We start from the raw sequence: 26,521 nt of genomic DNA on the forward strand, positions 1-26,521 counted from the left end.
AGAGACTCTCAGTGACGTATAAAGTCAGAGCTGCTGGAAGGTGTGGTTAGGTAGAGCATGTAAAAAGAAAAGCAATTTGATAGTGTGTACGTCATTATCTCTGTGTGTGTGAGAGAGAGAGAGAGAGAGAGGAGAGCGCTAGAAAAACAGAAATAAAGTCGTGGACACAGCAAGGTGAGTACATTAATGTTATTGGTAGTAATTCCAATTTTAATGTTGTGAGTATTTTCTGGTCTGATGTTTTCTCTTTTTTTGAACTTTTTCACTCAAATTGCAAAACAGGAATGAGTCCAGGAAGTAACTTTCAGTTTCGTTTCAGTGTCAATACTCGCTTTGAACATTCCTTAGATCTCAGTCTCATTATAATCTGTAATTATTTCTTATATGACTTGGGTGACTTCTGCAAACAAAACAGCATGGAGAATTCAGTCATTCATTAAAATAATGTAAACAATATGGTGGTGTCCATCAGATATGTCTAGAGTAAAAACTGAATTGGTTAACTAATTTACCATACATAGTGATTTCAATTTGTACTATTAAGTCATAAAAATTAAGTCATTTTAAAAGCAATTTATTATGAAAATGTATATTTTGTATATAAGACAATAAAGGTACATTTGTTGTACTGAAAATTTTTATGTTCAAATAAGGACATTTTCCATTGAAATTACTCATAATTACACATTTAGGCAGCAAGTCCACATGATCATATTTAAAAGTGCAAAATGCATTTAATAAACAAAAATGACGATATCCATGTAAAAACTGTATAATCAATGTTTAGTGTGTTTGAGAACCACAGGTCAGGACATGGAGTCTGAGTCTGAATCAGAATCTGAATGGGATCCGGAAAGCAGCACAGACTCTCACAGTCTGAGTGAGAACGAGAGAGAACAGAAAGAAAAACGAAGGGGGGAAAGAAAGCTGAGGAAACACACTTGTAAGCAAAAAGGAACATCCTCCTTAAGTACACCCAACAAGAGCCAAGCCAACGACCCAATTGAGCTTTCCAAAATACATAACAATACAAAAAATTTGATGAACTGAGGAGAGATTCATTAAAAAGATTTGAGGCATACAATTAACACTGCTCTGTCTCTAATATGGGCAATCCGAAGCTCATTCATGCCTCACTGTCCTTTATTTCAGACTCCAGACAGAAATTGAGACAAATAATTGAAAACAAACCTGAACTTCGCGTCACATGTGGAGATAAAGATGGCGTCCTTTATGTGGAGAAATATAATAACAGTAAGTACAGACACTAAAAGAATTTTAGTTCTCCACTTGTTGAAGACAAACATTATTCTGAAAGTTCAGGACACACCCAGATGCTCTAACACAAGGCATTCCAGTATATTGGTTGCATAAACTGTACATAAACTTCTGTTTTCAGTGCAGATGTGCATCTTCAGTGAAGACCAGTGGTTCATGCCCAATGAGTTTGAGATATTTGGAGGTAAAGAAAGGAGCAAAAAGTGGAGGAACAGCATCTTTTGCAATGGTACTCCACTCCAGGAACTCATTAAGGTGCATAAGAACAGCTTCATTACTAACAGTTTCAACCAATGCACACTTAAGTTCAGTTATAATTAGCATTCAGTAATTGTTAATATGCCCAATTATTTTATTAGTGAATTATTAGTAAATCCAAATGTTAGAGTGTCAGTTCAATTGAAACATTAATAACGTATCTGTGTTGATTATTAGCTGAGCACATCTTCTAACTTTGTATTTTCTTTCTGTTAATAGGATGGTCTTCTTTCGCCCTTTAAGAAAATTCCAGTTCAGAATGAACAGGTTTGGCTTTTTTGTACCTAACCAGTATAGAATATTTTTATTAGACATGTAAGATATGTTTGTAGAATAACCTGCACAATGATATGAATGAACCCATGATTTCAGGCCTCTGTGATTTACACAATGTCTCACTTCAGCTGAACTTGCACCTACACAATGATATGAAAGGGGACCCTTTGTGCCCCTTTTTACAAGATGTAATATAAGTCTCAGTAGAGTCTCAATAACTTAGTAGCTTTAACAACGCAAGGCATGGTCCAGTCAAAAATCCGAGCTCAAGAAGAACAGAGTTGTTTGTCCAGAGCAGTGGAACAAGCATTTCAGGGAGCGTGGACAAAATGTGATCTGCCCAAGCATAAGAGTTGTGGAGACTGGAGCTCAACAGCATTTCTTTCTTGCTGCGCTCCGTGTACAACACCCTTCCTTCACCGTCTCACTTGCACACATGGGGGTTGAGGGACAACCCGTACTGCAAGCTCTGTGGTCAAAAGGGGACACTAGCACACATATTGTCAGGGTGCAAAACATCTTTAACCCAAGGTTGATATAGGTGGCGCCACGACAAGGTGCTCCTGTCCCTCACCGACACACTTGAGCGAGAGAGGTGCAAGAAGAGGCTAGGTCGCACAGACGAGAGGAAAAGTATCACCTTCATTGAGGAGGGAGCCAGACCCATCGCAGCCAGGGCATCAGCAAAATCCAATCTGCTGCAAGCCACGAGCTCTTGGGAAATGAGAGTCGACGTCGGAAGGAGGCTGCAGTTTCCGGAAGTGGTCCACACAGCTCTTCGCCCAGACATCGTCCTGTGGTCAGCCAAAGACCGTAAAATCATCCTAATCGAGCTGACCGTGCCATGGTAGGAGGCTCATGAGAGGAAGGCCTTGAAATATCAGGCCTTAATCCGGGAGTGCAAAGACAAGGGATGGCAGGCATGGCTGTTCCCTGTGGAAGTAGGGTGCTGAGGCTTTCCTGCCAAATCAGCATGGTGGTAGCTGTCAGCTTTAGGCTGAACGAGCTTCATGCTGAATATGGAGTAAGAGACAGGAAGACAGCTGGAAGCCAGGAGCAGATGGGCAGTGATTTGGCCACCACTGCCGACCCACCAACTGGAGAGTGTTGTGGTTAAGGGTCGAAACACTCAAGGAAGGTTGGGTACCACCTGATGATATCTGCTTCTGGCTGAAAGCTACGGTTACCTTAAGGAGTAATCGATGAAAGCACCCAAGAGGTGTATTCCACAATGTAAAAAAAGAAAAAACTCTTTCATACTTTATTTGAACCTATTATTATTGCTTGTTATTATATATTTGTAATTTTAAAGGCTGTTGTTAACTTATATCTATTTTTATTACCGCAATATTTTGTATCCGATTACTCGATTAAATGATGGAATAATCGGTAGAATACTCGATTACTAAAATAATCGATAGCCGCAGCCCTAGTTGGAATCACAGTTTGCAAGTTCAAAGTTAAATGAACTGTGGTTACAGGATGGGGCAGAAAAAGGAAGCCATCAACGGCTACAACCAAATTTCTGAGAAGGCAGGTTCAGAAAAACCATAGAGTGACTTTTCGGACCTATGAATCAGTGGTATGTCTGGAGGAAGAAGAATGAAGCACATGCTGAAAAGAACACTCTGCCTACAGTTAAGCATGTTGGGGGCTCAGTGATCCTCTGGGGCTTCTCTGCATCCTCTGGCACTGGAAACCTGCAGTGTGTGGAAGGCAAGATGGATTCATTGAAGTATCACAAAATCCTAAGAGAAAATGTCATGCTGTCAGTGAGGAAGCTGAAGCATGGGCTTCAATGGACCTTCCAACAGGACAAGGATCCCAAGCATACCTTCAATTCGCCCAAGGCTTAGTTGCAGAAGAAGTCTTGGAAGATTCTACAGTGGTCATCACAGTCACCTGGCTCGAACCCCATAGAAAATATCTGGTGGGATTTGAAGAAGGCAGTCACAACATGCAAACCCAAGAATATTACTGAACTGGAGGCCATTGCTCATGAGGAATAGGCTAAGATTCCTCAGGAACACTGTCAGAAGCTGGTGTCTGGTTATACATCTCATTTGCAGCAGGTCATAACAGCAAAAGGGTGTTTTACTAAGTACTAAAGATGCTTGCCATGAAGGGGTTAAATAATTTTGAGATTGCAGAAGTCATTTAAAGTAGCATTTTCAGTTAAATTTGGGGAAACCACTTGAAACATTTGTTTTGTTAAGCTTTTTCCAATTACTTTTGTTTGATTTGTCCATTGCAAACAGCTGCAAGTCTGTTAATTTTGCCAACAAACCTGATTTGCAATTGGGGTTAAATCATTTTGATTACAACTATATATTATGTTTTGACATGTTACCAAAAAATAGACCAGTTGTCAGTCCGCCACCCTTACAAAGAAAACAAGAAGATAGTGAAATAATTGTAGCAAGAGTTTGAAGATGAGCCAAAAACAACACCCGTGACTGAGATTATTGGTTATGAACTGTGCAACTAGGATTGTCTTTGTTTTGGCATCTGGAACTTGATGCAAAGAGGAGAAGACTTTTTCCACAATACCAGCACAAAAATAACCCCAAAACATGATATATATATACTGTATGTTGTGAAATATTTTGTATATATTTTCACACTATATTTCATGTCTGTCGCACAGAATAACTCTCCTGGATCCTCCCCAGTTACTTACTGGCTCAGAAAAAGGAAGGTTAGATCCTGATATAATGATTCATTATAAATAGTCATGTGAAAAAGAAAGTACACCCTCTTTGAAATCTATGGTTTATGTATAAAGACATTATCTGGTTCTTAGCAGGGGTCCGTTCTTCGTACGTTTATTACTCAATTAGCTGGAATTCAGTGTTGACAATTTAACATGATCCAGGATCGTTAGGTTCTTCGAAGCTCATCCCAGAGATGCTGTCATAGCAATGGTTTAGCAACCGTTTGAAACAAATTTGCTTGAAGATTAAGCAAATTAGTCCGATTAGGACTGCATGTGACTTTCCAGTTCCCACTAGATTTTGTCCTCCGCTTACAATCTTAACAAAGCCTGAACCTCATCATTGGTCCATCAGTCGTGTTTTTTAAACTCCATTGTTGATTTGAAAAGCAAACAACTCTTACTGCACTCACCGCAACAGACTGTGTGACAGTGACAAATGGTGGTTGAATTAAAATACTGCGTGGGCTCAACCAATCAAAATGCTGCGTAAACTCAACCAATCAGCATGTTCAGTGCCCAAGTCCCACCCCCGAAAGCTCCTAAACTTTGAAAAAGTATTACCCAAGCGGCAACCTTCCAGTCTCTCTCTTGAAACCAACACGAAAGTGACTTGCAATTCATCAACTGGCCGCTAGAGACAGCGAAAAAGAGTCAATCCCATATACCCCACATGTTAAAATGCCCAACTTTACAGCAGAAAAAAATGTGTTTACAGCGTGGTGCAAAAAGTGGCTTTGGTCTATAATATAGTTAAATTTTGCCCTTCATGACATCTGTGAGGGGGGTGACATTTTTTATAACTCATCCGTTTAAATTATATTAAGCCTTTATTTCTGCATAATTAAGGGCGTGGCCAATTTAGTGACAGGTGGATTGCCGCTGCTGTCACTACTAGCCGTTTGTCTGTCTGTTAGCCGTCATGTCACCTCAGCTAATCCCGCCTTTTTGCCCATTTTCGGTTATCTGAGAGTGAAGCGCGGTGACGCCCCTACCAAGATGGCGTCGGCCGGCTTCGCCCACTTTGGGCTTCAAAAATGCTCTTCAGAAACCTACGGGTGACGTCACGGACACGGCGTCCATATATTTTTTTTACAGCCTATGGTACTACCCCACGAGCAGGGACTTTTTGAGGACGGAATTTTTTTTTTTTTTTTCGGGAACCACATAAATTGCGCGAGCCAACTCACTACACATAATGACATGCAGTAGATGTTTTGAAAAAAACATAATTTATAATTTTATAATTTCAGCATAAACATACATCACTAGACACGGATAGTGAACATAATCTAGCTAATATTTATAATTAATTTACGGCTAAAATGTCGCAGGTATATATAAAGAATTTAACCATAGAAAAACCATAGTTGTATAATAGGTTGTACTTTCTTTTTCATGTGTGTGTGTGTGTGTGTGTATAGATACTGTATATAAAAGGTCACAACATATGTTGTAAAATATGTTTTCACTTAATCTGTTGCACAGAATGACTCTCCTGAATCCTCACCTGACAGGTTCAGAAAAAGAAAGGTTAGATATGATTTTATATAATGTATATGTTCTTTTGAGGGAATTTTACAGCTGTCTTCATGTTCCACATCTCTGACACGCATCTTTTCTCTTTTTCACAGTGCAGGATACAGCTGCTCAACTCCAGCTCTGGTCTGTATAATAATTATACAAAATAATATATAGTGTGTATATATATACTATATATATATATATATATATATATATATATATATATATATTGTGTGTGTGTGTGCATTTGTTGTAGAATCAGAGGGGAGTATCAATGGCAATGAAGATGGTGATGCTGACAGCGATGATGTCAGTGACATTTTTGATCTTGATGATGATGGTATTGACATGAGCGTATTTGAAGGTCCAACCCTACCTGTTACCTGCGGTTCTGGCTCTGGCATCCTGCACAAATCTCGCTTTGCCAAAGGTGTGTGAGTGGGCACATTTCTTAAATGAATTACTACAAATGTTAATATATTGTGTGTTGGTCAAATATGTTTTACATTTATAACTACAGTGGCTCTAAAAAGTATCTGGACACTTTAAGCACACCTAAAAATGTCTGATTTCATTGCATTGGATACAATTATCAAACCAAGTGTCATTTATTCAAAAGAAATCTAGCACAAACATACTTTAAGAAAAATATGCCACAAAAATGACTTGTTTATTGTTAAGTGAAAAGCAATAGATATATTCTTCAGATTCTTTAGACAAAAACATGTTTAGTCAAACATGTCCATAGTTAATCTGGTTAACTACACCTATAGTAGAGTATACACTAAAAATCACCAAAATGCCAGCTGATTAAAAGTCCCTGAGCCAAGGTAGTCTCTGTCACAATTGCAGGTGCCACTTAATTTTATTTTTGGTGTCTATTGCAATGATATTCAGACATTTTAAATACTTTTTGTGATGATGCATAGCTATAAGAAATTCTTAAATTATGGTACAGAGTATGATTCAATGTTGTCATCCCAGAGTATTGTGGGAGATGTATAAGGACAAAAGAGTTCTGGCTGAGCCCAGGGGATTTCACCATATTGAACAAACCAGATGGAACATGGAGGAAAGACATTGTGACCAATGGGATTCCTCTTGGAAAGCTTATAATGGTAAAAATGTCAGAAAATTCACATTTAAAACTCTTTGAAATAATTTGACTCACCGTTCTCAAATTCTTTCCAGAAAAGAGTTTTGGAACTGCATATGATAAACTGTGATTGTGAGATTTGTGAAGAACCAGATCAATACCTAGTAAGACATCATCATCTCACATTTACCATGTCAGAATATCAGCATGACCACCAAACTTTTCAGAATTCATTAAATGTTTTATGTCTTTATGAACTCTTGTCCCAGCAGAATGATGACGTGTGTTTCGTGTGTGATTCTGGGGGAGATCTTGTGTGTTGTGACAAATGTCCACGAGCTTTTCATTCACACTGTCACCTACCAGCTGTAGATGGAGACTCACCTGGGTGAGAGAGAGAGAAAACCTTTACCTGGTCTAGACAAGATAAACAGTTGACGTGTGTAATATTGTGTGTTTTGTCTGTACTGAAGCCAGTGGAGCTGCACATTCTGTGTGATAAAGAATATGGAGGATTCCAGTCGAAAGACCCAACAGGAGGTTTTGAGCAGTCCAGTCTCTCAGTACACACTGGTAAAAAAGATGTCCTTCCTGTCTCCCTGTAGTCTTAGGCATCTTACATTACAGACATTGCAGTTTATTGCTCTGTTCACATCTGCAGTCCTCATGCCTCCTGCAGCAGGAATATGGCATGTGCACACAGGTGATCAGGGAGCCTTCAGCATCTTTCTGGTGATTTTCAGAGTTCGTAGAAAGGTCTCTTTAGTGTCCTTAAAGGTACACTATGTAACTTTTGGCCTCTATAGCGGTTAAAAAACAAAACTGCATGCATTTTATGGAAGAACATGGTTTTGGTTTTGCTTCGGCTCTCCGTGAGTGTGCAGATGAATATGGTTCTTTCTCATATATATAAAAAGAGAGAGAGAGAGAGATTATCCTAGTGCTCATAAAATATTCACTTCTAATGAGAGATATGAACAGTTTATATGGAAAGGATCTCAAGCTATTAGCTGAAGACGTCTTCATCATCTATATGATGTCTATGGATGCAATACTATGCGTGGTGAGCTCGTACCAAGGGAGGGTGTGGTGAGCTGGAACCTGCTTACGTCACGTAGTACCGCTTGAGTCACGCAGCACCGCAAACATCCAATAGGAAAATTCAACTGGAGTAGCCACCGTTCAACCTGAAGAGGGCAGACGTTTTTACACCATATATTGTAGAATTAAAACACTTTATACCCAAATGTCAAAAAAGTTCCTCGAATCAATGAACAGCACTAATAAAGCCCCATTCTTAGAGATCATTAACTAAAAAAAGTTGGTTTAGGGTTTAGTTACCCTTTAAGCCTTGTCTGTAAAACCAGGCATTAGTGTATTGAGGACTGTTCCACAAGTGCAATAACTGCTTATGGTTCATCGAACAAGCTTGAAAAACATTGTTTAAAACCTTTCCAGGAAAGATCTGTAAAGCTTATTTGGATTTTACAAAATTATCTTTACATAATACAGCATCCTGAAAAAGGGACATTTATCTTTTTTGGGGGGGTGAGTTGGATATTTTTAGCCAGGTGGCATTTACACCTTCATCCAGTTTGACTCCTGTGTGATCGTTTAGAGATCCAATCACACATATCCTGGCAAAATGCAAATTTCAATTTACATATTACATAAGGTTGCATTAACTGAAACATGTCTGATAACAGCGCTGTGTTTGGTGAGAGAAATGAGAAAAACAAGATTCCAAGTGTAATCCAGTGAAATAATTCAATATTTTTGATCAGTTGAGTAAACCATCATAGTGCAGTTTTGGAAGCAGAAAAAGTAAAGCATAACCTTATTACATATTACTTGCGTAGCTGAATGGAGATTATAAAAGCTCATTAGCATTTACACCTTCATTAAATGCGACCAGCATCTGTTTTCGGTGATCTAATTTGAGTGGGTCTTGAATGCATTTACACCTGGCTTTTAATGTTGTCAAGTGTGATCATGATACAGTGACAGATGACGCACACACACTACACTGTTTTAACACTTTTTTGTTTTTTCCAGCACTGCCAGTGTTTGCTGTTACAACTGCTACATGACTGCATGACTGACCCCTGCACTAATGTAAATCTCATCTTTAGCAGCTTCATCTGTCTCTTTGCCATTATTTAAAGGTCTTATATGTGATGTACATGCATGTGACGTCTGCACTGCTGGTGTTCAGGTTCCAGGATACAGTAAGGACATTTGTGGTCCCATGATGCTGGGCAGAGTGAAGCTGGAGCTGGAGAATAACGATTATAAAACAGTGCAAGAGTTTGTCTCAGATATTCAACAAATTTTCAACAACTTTTGCACCTCCACCACAGTGAGTTTTATTTAAAATTTATGCAACTTTTTCCAGTGTTGCAAGAGTTATTTTTTTACGTTTGGTGTCTTTTATATCCTAAATTCTCTCGCTTTCTCTCTCTCTCATTTCTCTGTAGGATAATGACTCCAGTAGAATGACCTCTAGCCTGAAGGAAGTATTCAAGAAGGAGTTTGAAACAGTCTTTAAGCTCTTATAACATTATGCAGTGGGTTGATTTGTCAAAACAGAAGTTACTGTCGGGTTTTTCTCTTCCAGCTCTTCTGCAGTCTAAAGTTACATTCACACTCACACTGAGTGCAATTTAAAGCAATAAGAGGACATTCATTTTAATAACTGAGAGTTGAGGATTTGAATTTCAGCAAAAATGGCCATCCAATTTTTATATATATATATATATATATATATATATATATATATATATATATATATATATATATATATATATATAAACGGGTACCATTGTTAAAAATGTGGACAGATTTTGGGGGAAAAAATGTGTTTTTACATTTAGAAATTCTTCAAAAGTTTTTTGTGTAAATGTCAAGTATAATAATATAATAATAATAATAGTCTTAGTGACTCAAAATAAATGCAGATATAGGCCTATACTATAAGGTGACGGGTAACAAATAACATTTTTGTATGCTAATTAAACAAAATACCACTCACAATGACATTTTTGGGAGAGCACAACTATTATCTCCTTTTATTGAATAATTCTCTTTCCATTGTTGTATGACAAAACAATCAAGCCAAGAAGCAAATATTGCTTACGGCAAGTTTTAAATGTGCTAAATAGCAATGTTATAAATCTGTAATTAAAGTGGAAGTTTATAATAAAATACATCTGTGTTCATGGTCCTCTCTTCATAATTTAATGGAAATCCTGCTTGTGTTTGCTGAACTTTATTAATTTTAAATTTTTATTACCTGTTCCAAAGGTTGTGTATTTGAATTCTGCATGGCTGAATCAGCATTTCGTAATATGTTCGCCACACCTGATACAAACTGATATTTTATGTTAAAATGTGTCAAATTACATTTTATTTATCGTTTGTTATATATAAAGATTTTTTAAATGCTAAGTGATCAGGGCATTGGCAGATCTACAGAAAGGTGTGGTTAAGGCGGAGCAAGGAAAAGGAAAGGAGACTATAGACCGTGTTTGTGTGTACCTGTACATACTCGACTGCACAAAAGAGAGAGGGAACTCGACAGACAGACAGGTGAGTACATTAATTATTAGTAATTACAATTTCAGAGTTGGTTTTCTGATGTGTTTTCTTTCTTTTTCTTTTTTTATATCACTCAAATTCCACAATAACAGTCCAGGTAGATACTTTCAGTTTTGTTTCTGTGTCAGAGTGAGTGGCTTGGTACTGTTACTGCACCATAAAGTAGTGTATATATGTATATGTATATGTATATATATATATATATATGTATATATATATATGTATATAGGGATAAAGACAATACAGGTAATCTTACTGTAAAATTGTGTAATGGTTACAAAAACAAATGTATTATATATATATATATATATATATATATATATATATATATATATATATATATATATATATATATATATACACTTGTAAAAATATGTACAGATTACAAATTTTTAACTTAAAATATCTTGTAATTGTCGAGAACTGATTTTAAATGATTTTATTGTCAGTGTTCAATTTTGAATCATGCTGAGCATAGCATGTGTTTCCTGAAATCTTTCATTTGAATGTCAAATTATCCAGTGCGTTCAACAGCTGATACGAGCACACTGAAATAGTACGTGGTCAAAGCTCCTCTCAGACACACAATACCAAGCAATACCTAGTGTAAACATTGCAACACATAACAAGAGCAGCAGTTCATTGCCTATTGTATTGACAGGAGTTTTGATAGCACAATATGTTGTCTGTAAAACTAATAATGTTGATATTTTCTAAAAAAAGTATTTAAAGGGATACTCCACTTTAAAATGAAAATTCTGTCATCATATACTCACCCTCATGTTGTTTCAAACCTGTATGAATTTCTTTCTTCTGCTGAACAGAAAGGAAGATATTTAGAAGAATGTCAGTAACCAGACAGTTTCTGGTCTCATTGACTTCCATAGTAGGAAAAAATATGGAAGTCAATGAGACCAGAAACTGTCTGGTTACTGACATTCTTCTAAATATCTTCTTTTCTGTTCAGCAGAAGAAAGAAATTCATAAAGGATTGAAACAACATGAGGGTGAGTAAATGATGACAGAATTTTCATTTTAAAGTGGAGTATCCCTTTAAATTTTGGTATGTTTTAGCTTACCTCAAGGGCATCCAAGATGTAGGTGTCTTTGTTTCCGCAGTAGTTTCAATTTTGATATTTTTAGGTCAAACCGGTCTTGTCTGTCAGTCATATATGCAGTTCTATGGTCACCACCTCAAAGAGCATGCACAGAGAAGTCCAAATTAAACAATTCCCCATCGTAAGTTGATGGCCTAAGACACGAAACGAGCGGTTTGTGTGAGAAAACGAACAGCATTTATATCGTTTTTACCTCTACACAACCACGTCCAAGTGATCTGAGGGTGCGCGCGCTTCCTGGTGTGTGACGTGTGCGCGCGTTCTGGCTTAGTCTGCGCAAGCGCCTGGTTGTGTACAAGAGGTAAAAACGATATAAATACTGTTCGTTTTCTCACACAAACCGCTCGTTTCGTGTCTTAGGCCATCAATGTGTACTTACGATGGGGAATTGTTTAATTTGGACTTCTCTGTGCATGCTCTTTGAGGTGGTGACCATAGAACTGCATTATATGACTGACAGACAAGACCGGTTTGACCTAAAAATATCAAAATTGAAACTACTGCGGAAACAAAGACACCTACATCTTGGATGCCCTTGAGGTAAGCTAAAACATACCAAAATTGAATTTCAAAGTGAACTATCCCTTTAAGGGTATTGTATGTATGTATGTGAGCAGGTTGTAACTGCATTCCAATGAACCACTGAAGGTTTGGGTGGATGTTTGTCAGGCGTCTAATATAATATGATGACGACAAAACATGATAAATTATTGTTTGAGCAGAATTGATTTATTGGTACACTTCACAGAGTCAATCATTCACAATCTATTCTCTTTTGCAGAACCAACTATATTTAAAATAATCATCACTATGGACTATGGATTTTTCGAAGATGAAAAGTTATTGGAAGTTTTCCGTCAAAACAAGACAAAAATATCTACAATAGAAAAGCCATTGACATTTCTTCGCCATCTCAAAGACAATAGACTCATTACAGATGAGCTTTATGTAAGATGATTGTAATTTTAAGTGTAAAAGACTAAGAATTCTATAGTAAAACCCTTTGGTAAACAGTAAGTTTCCTTTCTAATTCAGCAGAAAAGGGATTTGCCATTTTCTAAATTGTATGATTTATGGGTTGTTTTGTAGATGTTTACATTATACAGAATACTTCTGGCAACCACAACTGCCATTTATTTCACCATAAAAATGTTTTCACCATTTTAGTGTTGATCTTAACATTTCAGACCAATAGTATGTCAATATAAAAAACATAAAGATTTAACTTTTTTCTCTCTTCTTTTTTGAAGCAAAAGCTTCAGAAGGGTGATAATGATATTGGTGTGTATGATGCATTGGAGTATATTCAAAAACATGGAGCAAAGAAGGTTAGAAATTTCTGGAGATGTGTGGACCAGGAGCACATTTTACAGTGCTACCCCCAACTCTCAGAAATCGTTGCAACTCTGAAGAAGTGTGAGAAATCATCTGTTTAGCTATCTGTCAGTCTGTCTGTGTCTTATCACATTGAGGTCTGTAGCATTGCTGATGTATTTCCTAATTCTAGTTTTTATCTCCTCAGCTCTTAGGGAGAGATCTGAGAAAAGAGGCACAGGAAAAAAAAGAGAGGGGATAGAGAAAAGCTCTGTGAGTAACCAACCTGGCCCGTCGTCACAAATCACTTACAGACAGAAGAAGAAAGCCAAACACATGGAGAGAGGTGAGTTCTCTGACAAAATCAGATACAATCTTAAAAATAAAGATTCTTATTGGCATTGATGGTTCCATGAAGAATCTTCAACATCTATGGAACATTTTCAATGCACAAAATGTTTTTATACTAGGAAAAAGGTTCTTTAGAATGAGTTCTTAAAAAAAAAAACTTCATGTGTTCACTGTTCACTGAAAGGTTCTCTCACTATGACGTATGTCATGACCGACGAATAGGAATCTCACTAGAGAGGCCAATCAACTTTGAGTGAAACTAAATGAGCCAATGCACATTGGCATGCAATCATTTGCAGCAGCTGCTCTGCCACACATGTGGGTATATAATGAGCAGCAGGTGCGATTGTGCCTCAGTTTTTCTCTGAGGAGCCGAGAAATGACCCGGCCGCTGTAACCGCATTAGCTCATATAATATATGAAGGGAATTTAAATAATTAATCAGGAATATGATTAATATCGCATATTACAGTTACATTAAATTATCGAAGCTGAAAATAGATCGATTGTATATATGAATGATCATCACAATGAGTTATGGTTCGTCATTAATATATCAATAGTCTTATTACAGATCGATTATATGAGATAACCTTTAATGGAATTAATTTAGTTATCGAACAATCTGTTCGTCCAGCAAACTGACCGTACGACTTCTTTATCAACTCTCAAGAAAAATTATCCTTCTTACAAACTCCAAGAAAGATACATTTTCTGGCCGTGAACATAAATGTTCCTGTGTTTATAACATTAAACTACTCAACGTAGTAAATAATAAAAGCTTTGTAGCTTGGATCAAACATTTAAGGGACTTCGCAATGTGAGCAGCAGACAGAAGCAATCAAGAATATAATGGTTTTAATAAAATGAAACTATGAATACAGAATTCTACATTTACACACGGAATACATGTATATACAACAGAAACAAACAAACGAAAACCTTACCAAACGAACACGAATTAAGAGGATGAGAGAGATCAGAAAATGAGAGAGGAGAGAGAGAGAGAGAGAGAGAGAGAGAGAGAGAGGGGGGGGGGGGGTACGGTACGGATCACAGTACGGCAAAAATCACAGACAAAATGAACCTTGAGAGACACCAAGGAATCAAATCACAAATCACACAAAGTTCCATAAAATTAATACTTGCAAAATGGTTCCCTTTGTGTTGGTGAGGAAAGCAGAGTCTTGCGCAGTGGTGGAATGTAACGAAGTACAAATACTTCGTTACTTTACTTAAGTAGGCCTACATTTTTCACGTATCTGTACTTTACTTAAGTAGAATCAATAGTGCATACTTTTGACTTTTACTTCGTTACTTTTTGCAGCAATTATTATACTTTCTACTCTACTACATTTCTACAACGTTTCGTTACATTTTCGTTACATTTTCGGATCAGTTTTTCCCCCTGCCAAAACAGGGATTGAAAAAAATCTCCATGTTTTCGGTGCTGACGAGTTGGTGGCGCTGCCAATAAAGCACCTAAAAGCTGTCACAAAGAACCGGCAAAAGCAATGAATATGTCAAATATAGCAAGGAGACATTTTAATTGTTTATTAATAAACAAGTGTTTTCTGTGTCGGCTGCAAAGATGAGGTTGATGATAGGCCTACAGATACGCGATCTTCGCAGTAGTGAACGCGCCAGAGAGAAATGCGCATTTCTTACGGATTACATAAACAGAGAGCAGTCTATTTTCTTTCGTTTTGAATTGTTCTGTTTAAAAGTACAGATTTAAAGCTCTCTTAAGATATATTTATCAGGTCTGTGTGAGGCAAGTAGGATACCTTATACGCTGAGTTTTGGTTCATTTATGAGACGCGCTTCAGTTCACTCGCCGGCGCCTCCGTGTCGTGACTCGTGATTATCTATTTTCTACTATATTTACTTATTTATTAAATCCTGGATGAAACATTGATTAAAATTAAGATACAATTAATACAAAACGAAATTCACTTTTAAAAAAAGGCTTTGTGCTTTCTGTTTGAGGTCTCAGTGAAAGTTTTAAAGTCGCTTTCAGAGCGGTCATGTCCGTAACAGAGAACTGTCACGTCTTTTGTTTTTTCCTCATAAATGGGAACACGAAAAATAAAATAATATCAATATTTTATGTTCTGTGGAGAGCCAACCCTTCTTCATCCGGTGGGTATTATACTTTTGGTTTGCGCAGTGTAATTCACAGAATTAGGTACAAAAAAATATTTTGCTACCTAAAAGTTAAAGATTTTTTGTGTCCCGTAACGCATGTGTAGCCTAGGCTATTTCCCATTAAATATAAAACGCATACTGATATTTTTCAATATGTATTAATGCATTTTCTGAGAATTTATATTTCAAGTTTTTACTGCAAATGTCCCGTTTACAACGATGGAATTGCCCAATATTAAATAATTTACCCTCAACTAGTTTTGTGGTGTAGGTCTATGTATTGTATAATGTTAACTTCAAAAAAGGTGTGTGTCGCGATTCTGCCTTCTCACACCGCGACACAGGTTCGTAGATCTGAGTGTAGCGATTTCGAATTCATATTGCATATTGTTACAGCCCTAATAGACATTAAGAGAATAAATTGTTATGCAAGTACTTTTACGTTTAATACTTAAAGTACATTTAAAATCAGGTACTTTTTACTTTTTACTTAAGTAGGGTTTTCATTGTGGTACTTCTACTTTTACTAAATTAAATATGTCTCTGGTTATTTGTACTTTTACTTAAGTACTGAGATTCAGTACTTCCTCCACCACTGGTCTTGCGTGTGTGTCCTTAAGAGCGGGGCGTGCTTTCTCGTCTCTTCCGGGCGAGCGCCATCGCGGGAGGTTCAAAGAGTCTCTTTAAAGTTGAAGTTGCCGATTACGTTCATTTCACTAAACGTAGGAAAAGTCCAGAGACGAAAATAAAGACGAAGAACGAAAAGAAAAGAAAAACGGAGAAGAGCTCCCTAAGGAGTAGTGTTGTTTTTGGCGGCCTGTTTTAATTTTAGTTTTAGTCTAGTCTTTGTGTCAAGCTGTCATTTTAGTTTTTATTCGTTTTGGTCACGTTCATACTCTTTTTAGTCTAGTCAAGTTTTAGTCGACGAAAACTGATGACATTTTAGTCTAGTTTTAGTCGACGAAAACTGATGACATTTTAGTTTAGTCAATGGAAATTGTATTTTAGTCTCTTTTTAGTAATGCAATTCTATTTACCCTAGTCAATATAGAATTGCAAACAAGGTTATCTTATTATATTTAGTATATTTAGCTTTGGCTGTGACAGTGGCAGGTTTTTTTTTTTTTTTTTTTTTACCACCGTGGTAATGGACCAACTACCGGCGGTGGTTGGGGGGTTATTTAAAAAAAATAAAAACTCGTTTTATATTTCCACACAACGCGTGATATAGCCTACCACTCTGCGCTTTGAGAGGGATGTGGGACACGAGCAGGAAAGAGACCATCGATCTCTTTATGATATCTTCGTGTTTTCTACTTGATGTAAATTGGTCTGAAGAGCGAATTTTATCCTCCACAAGGGCGAAATATTTAGAAATTATATATTTATTTTGTTCTATGTTTGAGATTGCGCTGCCAGAGAAAGTGAAACTAAAAATCACCCGCGCGTGTGAAACGCGTTTTACAACTAAACTTGACTAATGTCTAATGACCTATGTCTAATATAGGCCTAACAAGCACAAACTGTGTAAAAAATTATTTGACATGCAAGTAATGTAGGCTATCTGTCCTACAGCGTTTTTCTACTTTACCACAGTAAAGAATACGAATATAATAGGCCTAATTAAAAGCGAACCAATGAAGAAACGTTTATAATCCTTTTAGAAAATGGGTGAGACGTGAGTGAAGATTTGGGAAAAGAAACAAGAGATTCCATGCAGGGATGAGTCACGATTTTTGGATATTCGATTAGTTTATTTAATTATAGAATACCGAATAGGTTGTGCGATTATTCTCTAAAATAAAATCTCCATGTTCTGGTGCTGATGCGGTGACGCGTTCATGTAACCAGAGACGCTGCCAATAACATACAGCTGTCACAAAGAACCGGCAAAAGTAATGATTATGAATGTGTCAAATATCAATGAGACATTTTAATAGAATAACTAATGGAGTAATATTGTTAAATTCGCTGATAATCGGGTGACCAGATCGCAAACCAATTTAAAGCCGATAAGCTATAGGTTCACGCACAACTCTCTCATTCGTCGTGACGTTATAACATTTCGTCTCGTCTCGTTTTGGTCAACGAAAATGAAGAGACATTTTAGCATAGTTTTTATTTCGTAAACCACATTTAGTCTCGTTTTTATTCGTCAACGATATTGCATTATACATGTATTTTAGTCATCGTCACATTACCAGCATTTACTCTCGTCTCGTCTCGTTTTCGTCAGGTAATAACGGTTCGTTGACGACAATATTTCTTCATAATTTTCGTTGACGAAAGCAACACTACTAAGGAGCCATGGAACCGGAAACCTCTCACAGAAAAAGTGCTCTGGAGAAACTTTCTGTGTCAGTCTCTTATGGAGAGGATGGGTTCACGCGAACAACCAATGACCATCCGAGAATCTGAGGCGGGAAAAGTTTCCTTTGTCCTGTTGGACGGTTCATCTACATAGTTTATGATGGCGTTTAGAACTCGTCATTTCTACCCAGAAAGATGGTACACATAGAATAATACATTTTACTGTAATCTCCTGTATACGGTTGGTTCAGTCAGAGCGAGACGGTTAAACAGATACCAAGAATGAAATATAAAACAGTTAAGGATACAAAGTTACAATCAAAAGCACGATTATAGGCATTTAAAGTTTGATTAACACAGGATAAAATTGGAGGGAACGGGACGTACGTCTCCGTTCCCTCCTTCAGGGAATGAGGGTTACCATATGTAACAGAGACATTCCCTATCAGTCAGTCACTATGACATACGTCATGACCGACTAATAGGAATCCCTACCAAAGCACCACAGCTACTGCCCCCTTCCAGTGCCCTGTGCAAGCATGTTGCCCCTTCTTGCCTGGCAGGACGATTGCTGCGAAAGCAACATTCTTCCCCGAAGGAGTTATGTGGAGAAATACATATTGACTAACCCAGAGGTTGTACTGCATATGAAATGTGACTTAGGTCACATAGTGAAAAGGTGACTTAGCCCAAGGGAAAGACACAGGCTTCCGTTTAGGAGCAGCAGTGGAAGAATACACATATGGTATCCCCGCAGGGTCGCACATATGGAACCCAGCCTAGACCTGGTTCTCAAGGATTCATCAGATAAAGGCCTGGCGCGGAACGCTTCGCCACGTCCAGCTCCGAGGGTGGTGGAGGACTCAACAGGTTTTTACTCTGGAGCAATATAGGCGCAGCAAGCCGACAGAGCCGGGCCTCTCAGTGCTTCTACCCGTTTAGGGTGAGAACACTGGAGGAGACCGGCTCTACACGTAGGCTATAAAATCTAGCGAACGTGTTAAGTATCGCCCAGCCTGCAGCTCTACAGATATCTGTTAGTGGGGAGCCACGTGCCAACGGCCAGTATGATGCAACGCCTCTCGTGGAGTGAGCATGCAACCTGAGCAGGCAGGGCACGCCTTGTGCTTGGAAAGCCAAGGCGATGGCATCCACTATCCAGTGGGCCAACCTCTGCTTGGAGACAGTCTTTCCCTTCTGCTGGCCTCTGTAACAGACAAAAAGCTGGTCTGAGGTCCTGAGCAGGGGCGATTCTAGGATTTTTTCCAACTGGGGGGCACAAGAGGGGCCACAATTAATACAGAGGGTCCAATCTTATGTTGTGTTTATATGTAACACTGTAGATATCAAAATCATTTAAAGTTCAGTAAGCTTTAAAATCAGCAATAAACAGTGATACCTTATTTTCTTTTAATGGAATTTATTCACTGCTGTAAATAAGAAGAGTCAAAATCAATTTGTATTAACTTTTCACTTTTCAGAAGTGAAAACTGTAATAAATAAAATAATCCAATCTGTGAATAGAGTACAACTCACAAAAATAATAAAACTCAACATTAGGTTATATAAGCTTTACACAAATCCTCACAACCTTATACATGGGCAAAACTAAATAAATAGAACAGCCTTATTTATACAAATGCAGAAGTATATTATTCATATAATAAATACACAATTAATTAATTTAACTTTATTAATTAAATACAATAATAATAGCTTGTATCCACATCCTATTAAACTTGCATAGCAGCAGTTGCAGTAAATTTGCGTAGATGAATAGACAATTTAATATAATATATCCATACTTTCTGTTAGATAGCTACTTTTTCAAAAGGGTACCTTTAGTTTAACTACATGAGAATTATACAAATCTTATAAAAACAGTGTAGAATGGCTTAATTAGTCCAGTGTTATTTTACTATTGTTTATTTATATATTGGCTATTATGCATTTTAGTCATATTTTATTTGCATTGCTATTTATATTTGTGTTTTTTATTTGAGAATGTATCTGAATGTCATGACGTTTTGTCACTAACTTCTGTGAATTCTATCTTCATAGAAAACACATGCATTACACTCATATTGTTCACTTTGCTTGACACAAAATTCAAGAAATTAGCCAGATTGTATCACACAACATTTTTTTAAGAAAAACACCATCTATTTTATGTTTCAGACAGCATGAAAACTCAACATCAAATATCTTCATTATATCTAGATATTATGAGAAATTATCCCAAAGGGACAGTTACATACCATGTCCGGGTGGCAAATTGTGCATACACCAAAATTATTTTTATGAATATGGTCCATTTCACAGTGTATAAATCCAAACAAACAATATTCGTAGATTCTCCTCTACTCCTGTATTGTTTTGTGCTTGAACAGTGTCATGCAGCACGTAGACTCGCTTGCAGTTTGTATATTAGCTAATGTCGCTATTATTATATTTATTATTATTATATATATATTTTTTTAAGTCTAATTACAATTCTTATAAAATAATTATCGAGTCATGTGGTACAACACTGACTTGAGAACAAATACTCTAAATTAAATCAAAGTCAAGTAATTTTCTTCATTTATTAGAAATCTTTAAATTCGCGTGCAGTCACGTAACTCAAGACCTCCACCTCTGATATTTACAGCTTTTAAAGTGTGGAACGTGAGATAAACATCTTAAGATTTGCAGTGCCCCCATGGCCCCTCCCCTGTCTACACCATTGGTCCTGAGGCTTTGAGTTCTGTCCACGTACAGTCGCAGAGCGCGGACGGGACAGAGCAAAGCCTGGGCTGGGTCTGCCTCCTCCAGGGGCAGCGCTTGCAGGTTCACCACCTGGTCCATGAAGGGAGTGGTAGGAACCTTGGGCACATAGCCAGGCCGGGGTCTCAGTACTACATGGATGTCACCCGGCCCGAACTCCAGGCACGATTCGTCGACCGAAGATGCTTGCAGGTCCCCTACCCTCTTCATGGAGGCCAGTGCAACCAGCAGCAAAGTCTTCATGGACAGAAGCTTTAAGTCTGCTGATTGCAAAGGCTCAAAGGGAGCATCCTGGAGTGCTTGAAGCACCAGGGAAAGGTCCCAAGAGGTTATGGAGGAGGATTTAACCGTTTCGCCCCCTAAGGAACCTTCCCTCGCTCCAACCCTTGCTGCAAGAAGGAAAGCACGGACCCTATCGAACACGATTACCTTTGGCTTTGCCGCCCCTCTTTGCGGGGGCTGGGATGGGCTGGGTGGAGTGCCTGCGACTGGATCCTCGGCACTGCTTAGGTGGAAGCTGCTGCTGCAGCGCGGGAGCAAGGGCAGTCGCAGGAGGACGCCCTCGGTGACGAGTAGACTGAGGATGCCTGATCGCCTCAGTCTGCTTCTGTACAGCCGAGAACTGCTGGGCAAAGTTCTCGACCGCGTCGCCGAAGAGGCCGGTCTGGGACACGGGGGAGTTAAGAAACCTGACCTTGTCGGTCTCCCTCATGTTGGCCAGACACAGCCAGAGATGGCGTTCCTGGACATCGCACGACTCACCGACTGTGCGATCACCTTTGTTGCACGAAACGTGAGATCCATCGCGGCACGAAGTTCCTGGAGAATATGGGGATCATGACCACCCTTATGCAGGTCCCTCAGTGCACTGGCCTGATGGACCTGCAACAACGCCATAGTGTGTAAGGCAGGGGTGGCTTCCCCACAGGCCCGGTAAGCCTTGCCGGTTAGGTCCGACGAGTGCCCGGGAAGGGAGACATGGCTCTCCCCGCCAGGTGGAGTTAAGGCACAGGTGCATGGCAACGGCCCGTTCCACTGGGGAATGTGCATGTAACCGTTAGCCGCCACGCCATCAAGGGTGGTGAGGGAGGAGGAGCAACTGGATCGTTTTCGGGCAGTAAAAGGTGCCGATCCAGAAAGCTCCTCATGCACTTCCGGGAAGAAAGGAACCGGGTGGGTGGCTGAGAACCATCAGGAATGAGAGTCTCGACCGTAGCTCCGAGATGGTCATCTAGAGTGACATCTTTAAAAAGACACGCTCCACCCGTGTAAGCTCTTTCAGGGAATGCTCTCCTTGGTGCTGAAGCATGCAGGGGAATGGTCGCAGTGGACACAGACAGGGAATGTGCAGCCTGTCGTGCGCTGTCTCTCACAGCGGTCTTACCAGACATAAGAATGGCTTTTCAGCGCTCTTGGCACACCGTACCAGCTGTGAAAACGGCCTTTTTCTTTTGCTTGAAGGAAAAAAAGAGATTCTAAAGAGATTTCTAAAGAGAGAGAGAGAGAGAGAGAGAGAGAGAGAGAGAGAGAGAGAGAAAGTCGACCCCGCTGCCGCGCTGTGTCGCCCCCACCAGACATGAGAGGTCGTCCTGAAGAGCTTGCTCGTTGAATTCCAACCCAGTAGATTTAAACAGCATTGAAACGCTCGGCTCCGAAGCAAAAAGCTGAAGTGCAATCGTTCCTGCTGCTCATTAGATACCTTATATACCTCATATATACAGGGTGGGCCATTTATATGGATACACCGCAACAACATGGGAATGGCTGGTGACACCAAAGTCCCGTTTGTGGCACACCAGTACATGTGAGGGGGCAAATGACCATGACATATACTAATGTGCCACAAACAGGACCTCAATATCACCAACCACTCCCATGCCACCACGGTGTATCCATATAAATGGCCCACCCTGTATATGCGTGGCAGAGCAGCTGCTGCAAATGATTTCACGCCAATGTGCATTGGCTTGTTTAGTTTCACTCAAAGTAGATTGGCCTCTCTAGCGAGATTCCTATTTGTCAGTCATTACGTACGTCATAGTGACTGAATGACAAGGAAACCAAAAATTATGGTTCTATGGCATCACTGTTAACAATTAGCATTCTGTGTCTTTTTTAATTAGTTTGAGGTCTGCAAACTTACTGTTTTGTATTTCATAAAATTCTCCAGATCTTCAGAGTTCTCCAGACTCTACCATGAAATCAGAGTCATTTGTCCAACCATCCTACCGTATGTAGAGCACTTTTTGTGTTTGTGGAATTACATTTGCTGAACACTTTAATGTCTGATTTAAAAAAAAAGAAAATAATTTAATCACTTTAATTTTTCTTTTTACGCTCATCATCCAAGAGGAAGAAGTGAATCTCTGGGATAAGCCTAAACACAAGAGATGGCTTCCTGTCACATGTGGTAACAAAAAGGCCTCAATGGACAGACTCGCACTGTTTAACAGTAAGTTACCCTCACTGTTTAAATGTTTCAAAGCAGCAGCAGCAGCATCACCTTCTGAATCACAGCACTCTCTGAACATTATAACAATACAGAGTTTTATTGTTTTATATAATTTATCCTCTTTTGTGCTGATCTCCACATGAGAATTTCAAAATGAAAATTATGCTTTATGAATAGTAACTTTAATTTTTTGAAAATGTAGAACCTGAAAAAGTAGTTCTTAATTTAAAAAAAAATTATTAGAAACAAAATATGTATACTTATGCCTTAGAATGAATTTATATTTTTATATGAATATTACAAAATAAATATAGAATATTTTTAATGACCCTACAAGTTTGAACCTTCAAAATAAAAAATATATGAAAAATATTTTATATATGTAACGGTTACTCAAGATGAAGACAGACTGACAGAAGGCAGGATTAAAAAGTTTAAACGTGGATTAATAAACAAAAGATGGACTGGTGTAACAGTGATCACAGTCCATACAGTTCTTAGTGCTGTCTTGAAACAGCGATGATTTAGGACAAACAGATAATACTGGGTGGGATAGGGTGCGAGGCAGTAACTCCGTGTAACTCCGTAATTATCCATGTCAATCAGCCAGTCCTCGAAGTCCTTTCAGCTTTTTCAGGGAACAGGGTTAAAGTCAAATAACTTTCAAAGACATTCTCTTTCAAAAGCTATACTCAATGTGTCAGCACGAACTGGACACAGTAATTAGACTTTCTCCTGCTCTGGCGTAGTGAACAGCGGAGGACAGAAGGCTTCAAGAATGACCGGATGTACGGTCAAAAATTTTACTTTTGGAAGCTAGTCGGGGTGAGTGTGCAATAGCCTTGACCAGTCCAGGGGCTTGATCAGTGTTGACTCTAGTGGTTCAAATGTGTTGTTGACTAGCCCCTCAAGGACCACGGCTAAATCCCATGAGGGAATTTTCACTCTGACGGGTGGTCTCAGTCGCCTAGCTCCACAAATGAAGCGGGTGATCAGAAGTTGTTTCCCCACTTGTTAGTATCCTGCGACGACAACACGCACCTACAGTGGGACCCAAGGTGAGGAACTGGGGTCTGAGCCACATAGAAAGGGTATGAAGCCCACAGTGCGTAACCCTTACCACAAGCATGGATTTTAGAAAGGGCATGAAGCACTTGCCTTATTGCCTCTGGGGATTAGCCCCTGGATGAAATCTGCTGGCTCTGAGCCACAGCTGAAACGGTCTCATGAGCAGAAGACCCAAAGGTTTCACCGTGGACACAGCTGCCATAAGACCTATAACTCTGATTTTGTACGTTTGCCCACTTACAAAGAAATGAAGTGTCAATATTTTTGTGGTAGGTTTATTTTAACGGATAGAGACAGAATATCAACCAAAAAAATCCAGAATAAAAACACATTATATATAGGTTATGAATTGATTTGCATTTGAGTAAATGAAATAAGTATTTGATCCCCAAGCAAAACATAATTTAGTACTTGGTGGAGAAACCTTTGTTGGCAAGCACAGAGGTAAGAAGTTTCTTGTAGTTGGTCACCAGGTTTGCACACATCTCAGGAGGGATTTTGGTCCATTCCTCTTTACATATCCTCTCTAAATCCTTAAGATTTCTTGGCTGTCGCTTTGCAACTTTAAGTTTTGGCTCCATCCACAGATTTTCTATAGGATTATGGTCTGGAGACCTTAATGTGTCATGAGCGATTCTTGAGCAACTCCTTTGTGGAGGCCTTGGAGGTATGTTTTGGGTCATTGTCATGCTGGAAGACCCATCCATGACCCATCTTCAGTGTTCTGGCTGAGGGAAGGGAGGTTCTCGTCCAAGATTTTACGGTACATGGCCCCGTCCATCAGCCCCTCAATACGGTGAAGTTGTCCTGTACTCTAAGCAGAGAAACAGCCCCAGAGCATAATGTTTCCACCTCCGTGCTTGACTGTAGGGATGGTGTTCTTGGGGTCATGGTCAGCATTTCTCTTCCTCCAAACATGACGAGTTGAGTTGATGCCAAAGAGCTCCATTTTGGTCTCATCTGACCACAGCACTTTCTCCCAAGCCTTCTCGGAATCATTGGCAAACTTCAGACGGGCCTGTACATGTGCCCTCTTGAGCAGGGGGACCTTGCGGGCACTGCAGGATTTCAATCCATTGCGGCATAGTGTGTTACCAATAGTTTGCTTGGTGACTGTGGTCCCAACTGCCTTGAGATCATTAACAAGCTCCTCCCGTAAATTTCTGGGCTGATCCCTCACCTTTCTCATAATCATCCTTACCCCATGAGGCGAGATCTTGCATGGAACTCTAGACAGAGGGCGATTGATGGTTATTTTGTATTTCTTCCATTTCCGAATAATGGCACCAACAGTTGTCTCCTTCTCACCAAGATTCTGCTGATGGTCCTGTAGCCCATTCCAGCCTTGTGCAGTTATACAATCTTGCCCCTGATGTTCTTTGACAGCTCTTTGGTCTTGCTCATGGAGGTGGAGAGGTTGGAATGGAAGATACAGATTTTGTGGACAGGTGTCTTTTATACACATTACGAGCTGACATTAGAAGTACTTTCTTAAAGTGACAGGACTAATCAGTGTTCCACGTGGGCACATAAACGATCTGTGAGAGGCAGAATTCTTGCTGGTTGGTAGGGGATCAAATTCTTATTTCACTCGATCAAATGCTAATCAATTTATAACCTTTATATAATGTGTTTTTTCTGGATTTTTGGTTGAAATTCTGTCTCTATCTGTTAAAATAAACCTACCATAAAAATTATAGACCCTTTATTCCTTTGTAAGTGGGCAAACTTACAAAATCATCACGGGATCAAATAATTGTTTTTTCTCCACTGTAGTTCTCTGGGCCGAAGCGAGAACGCTTTTCTTGGGGTTGAGTCTCAACCCCAGATATACAAGATGAGCGACATCCAATGTCGAAGCACAAGCTTTTGAGACTGGGCCAAAATCAGCCAGTCGTCTATGTAATTTAAAAAATGGCTGCCCTGGAGTCGCAACGGAGCCAGAGCTGCATCCATGCATCCATCCATGCATATGGCCCCATTGTCCAGCAGAGTTTGCAGTTCTTGTATCAGCAAGTGCACCTGCTCCGGTTTCACAGTAGTGGAAACCACGCCGTTGAAACGCAGAGAACGGTGCCCAAACTACGATTCTCAAAACCCAATAAGATATGTTTGGCAGTAGTTTCCATGCTGCCACCTTCTCTGAAAGGGGCACTCATTTTGACGCAATGTCTGGTGACGCAATGTCCTGTGACACAACGTCTTGATGGGTGAATGATAATATCCCATGTCCTGGGACACGGCAGGAAGTA

General features: G+C 39.1%; 2 protein-coding genes across 12 annotated transcripts in view; both read left to right on the forward strand.

Annotated features, from left to right (window-relative positions):
* Nucleotides 1-72: 72 nt before the first annotated feature.
* LOC309495564 (nuclear body protein SP140-like protein) lies at nt 73-9,897 on the forward strand. 6 transcript variants are annotated; one of them, XM_082165343.1, is made up of 16 exons: nt 73-174; nt 806-943; nt 1,153-1,254; nt 1,400-1,533; nt 1,756-1,803; nt 4,460-4,510; nt 6,014-6,058; nt 6,160-6,190; nt 6,306-6,479; nt 7,034-7,167; nt 7,241-7,309; nt 7,406-7,533; nt 7,619-7,718; nt 9,201-9,260; nt 9,361-9,504; nt 9,623-9,897. In XM_082165343.1, the coding sequence occupies exons 2-16, from the start codon at nt 814-816 to the stop codon at nt 9,701-9,703; spliced, it is 1,431 nt and encodes a 476-aa protein (XP_082021469.1). In that variant the 5' UTR covers nt 73-174; nt 806-813; the 3' UTR covers nt 9,704-9,897. The 6 variants fall into 6 exon arrangements, with proteins under 6 accessions (XP_082021469.1, XP_082021471.1, XP_082021472.1 ...); XM_082165345.1 differs by having other exon boundaries at nt 7,409-7,533; XM_082165346.1 differs by having other exon boundaries at nt 6,312-6,479.
* A 717-nt stretch (nt 9,898-10,614) lies between these two features.
* The window catches only part of LOC309495743 (uncharacterized protein), a 58,603-nt gene continuing 42,696 nt past the window's right edge, over nt 10,615-26,521 (forward strand). The window contains exons 1-7 of one of the 6 annotated variants that reach the window (XM_082165570.1): nt 11,626-11,646; nt 11,710-11,749; nt 12,642-12,808; nt 13,111-13,276; nt 13,383-13,520; nt 22,920-22,979; nt 23,100-23,201. In XM_082165570.1, the coding sequence (XP_082021696.1) occupies nt 11,641-11,646; nt 11,710-11,749; nt 12,642-12,808; nt 13,111-13,276; nt 13,383-13,520; nt 22,920-22,979; nt 23,100-23,201 (679 nt within the window). In that variant the 5' untranslated portion in view covers nt 11,626-11,640. Of the gene's footprint in view, nt 10,734-11,486; nt 11,750-12,641; nt 12,809-13,110; nt 13,277-13,382; nt 13,521-22,919; nt 22,980-23,099; nt 23,202-26,521 lie in introns of those variants that run through there. The other 5 variants (XM_082165573.1, XM_082165572.1, XM_082165568.1 and 2 more) reach the window with 5 other exon arrangements.

The sequence above is a fragment of the Leuciscus leuciscus genome, assembly GCF_965113295.1.
Source record: "Leuciscus leuciscus genome assembly, chromosome: 1".
Taxonomy (NCBI): domain Eukaryota; kingdom Metazoa; phylum Chordata; class Actinopteri; order Cypriniformes; family Leuciscidae; genus Leuciscus; species Leuciscus leuciscus.

Excerpts from the sequence above, each read along its gene's own strand:
- LOC309495564 (XM_082165343.1), top strand. The coding sequence starts at position 814 with ATGGAGTCTGAGTCTGAATCAGAATCTGAATGGGATCCGGAAAGCAGC. Across the intron at positions 7,168-7,240 it reads CTCTTGGAAAGCTTATAATG|AAAAGAGTTTTGGAACTGCA; the intron begins GTAAAAATGTCA and ends AATTCTTTCCAG. Across the intron at positions 9,505-9,622 it reads ACTTTTGCACCTCCACCACA|GATAATGACTCCAGTAGAAT; the intron begins GTGAGTTTTATT and ends ATTTCTCTGTAG.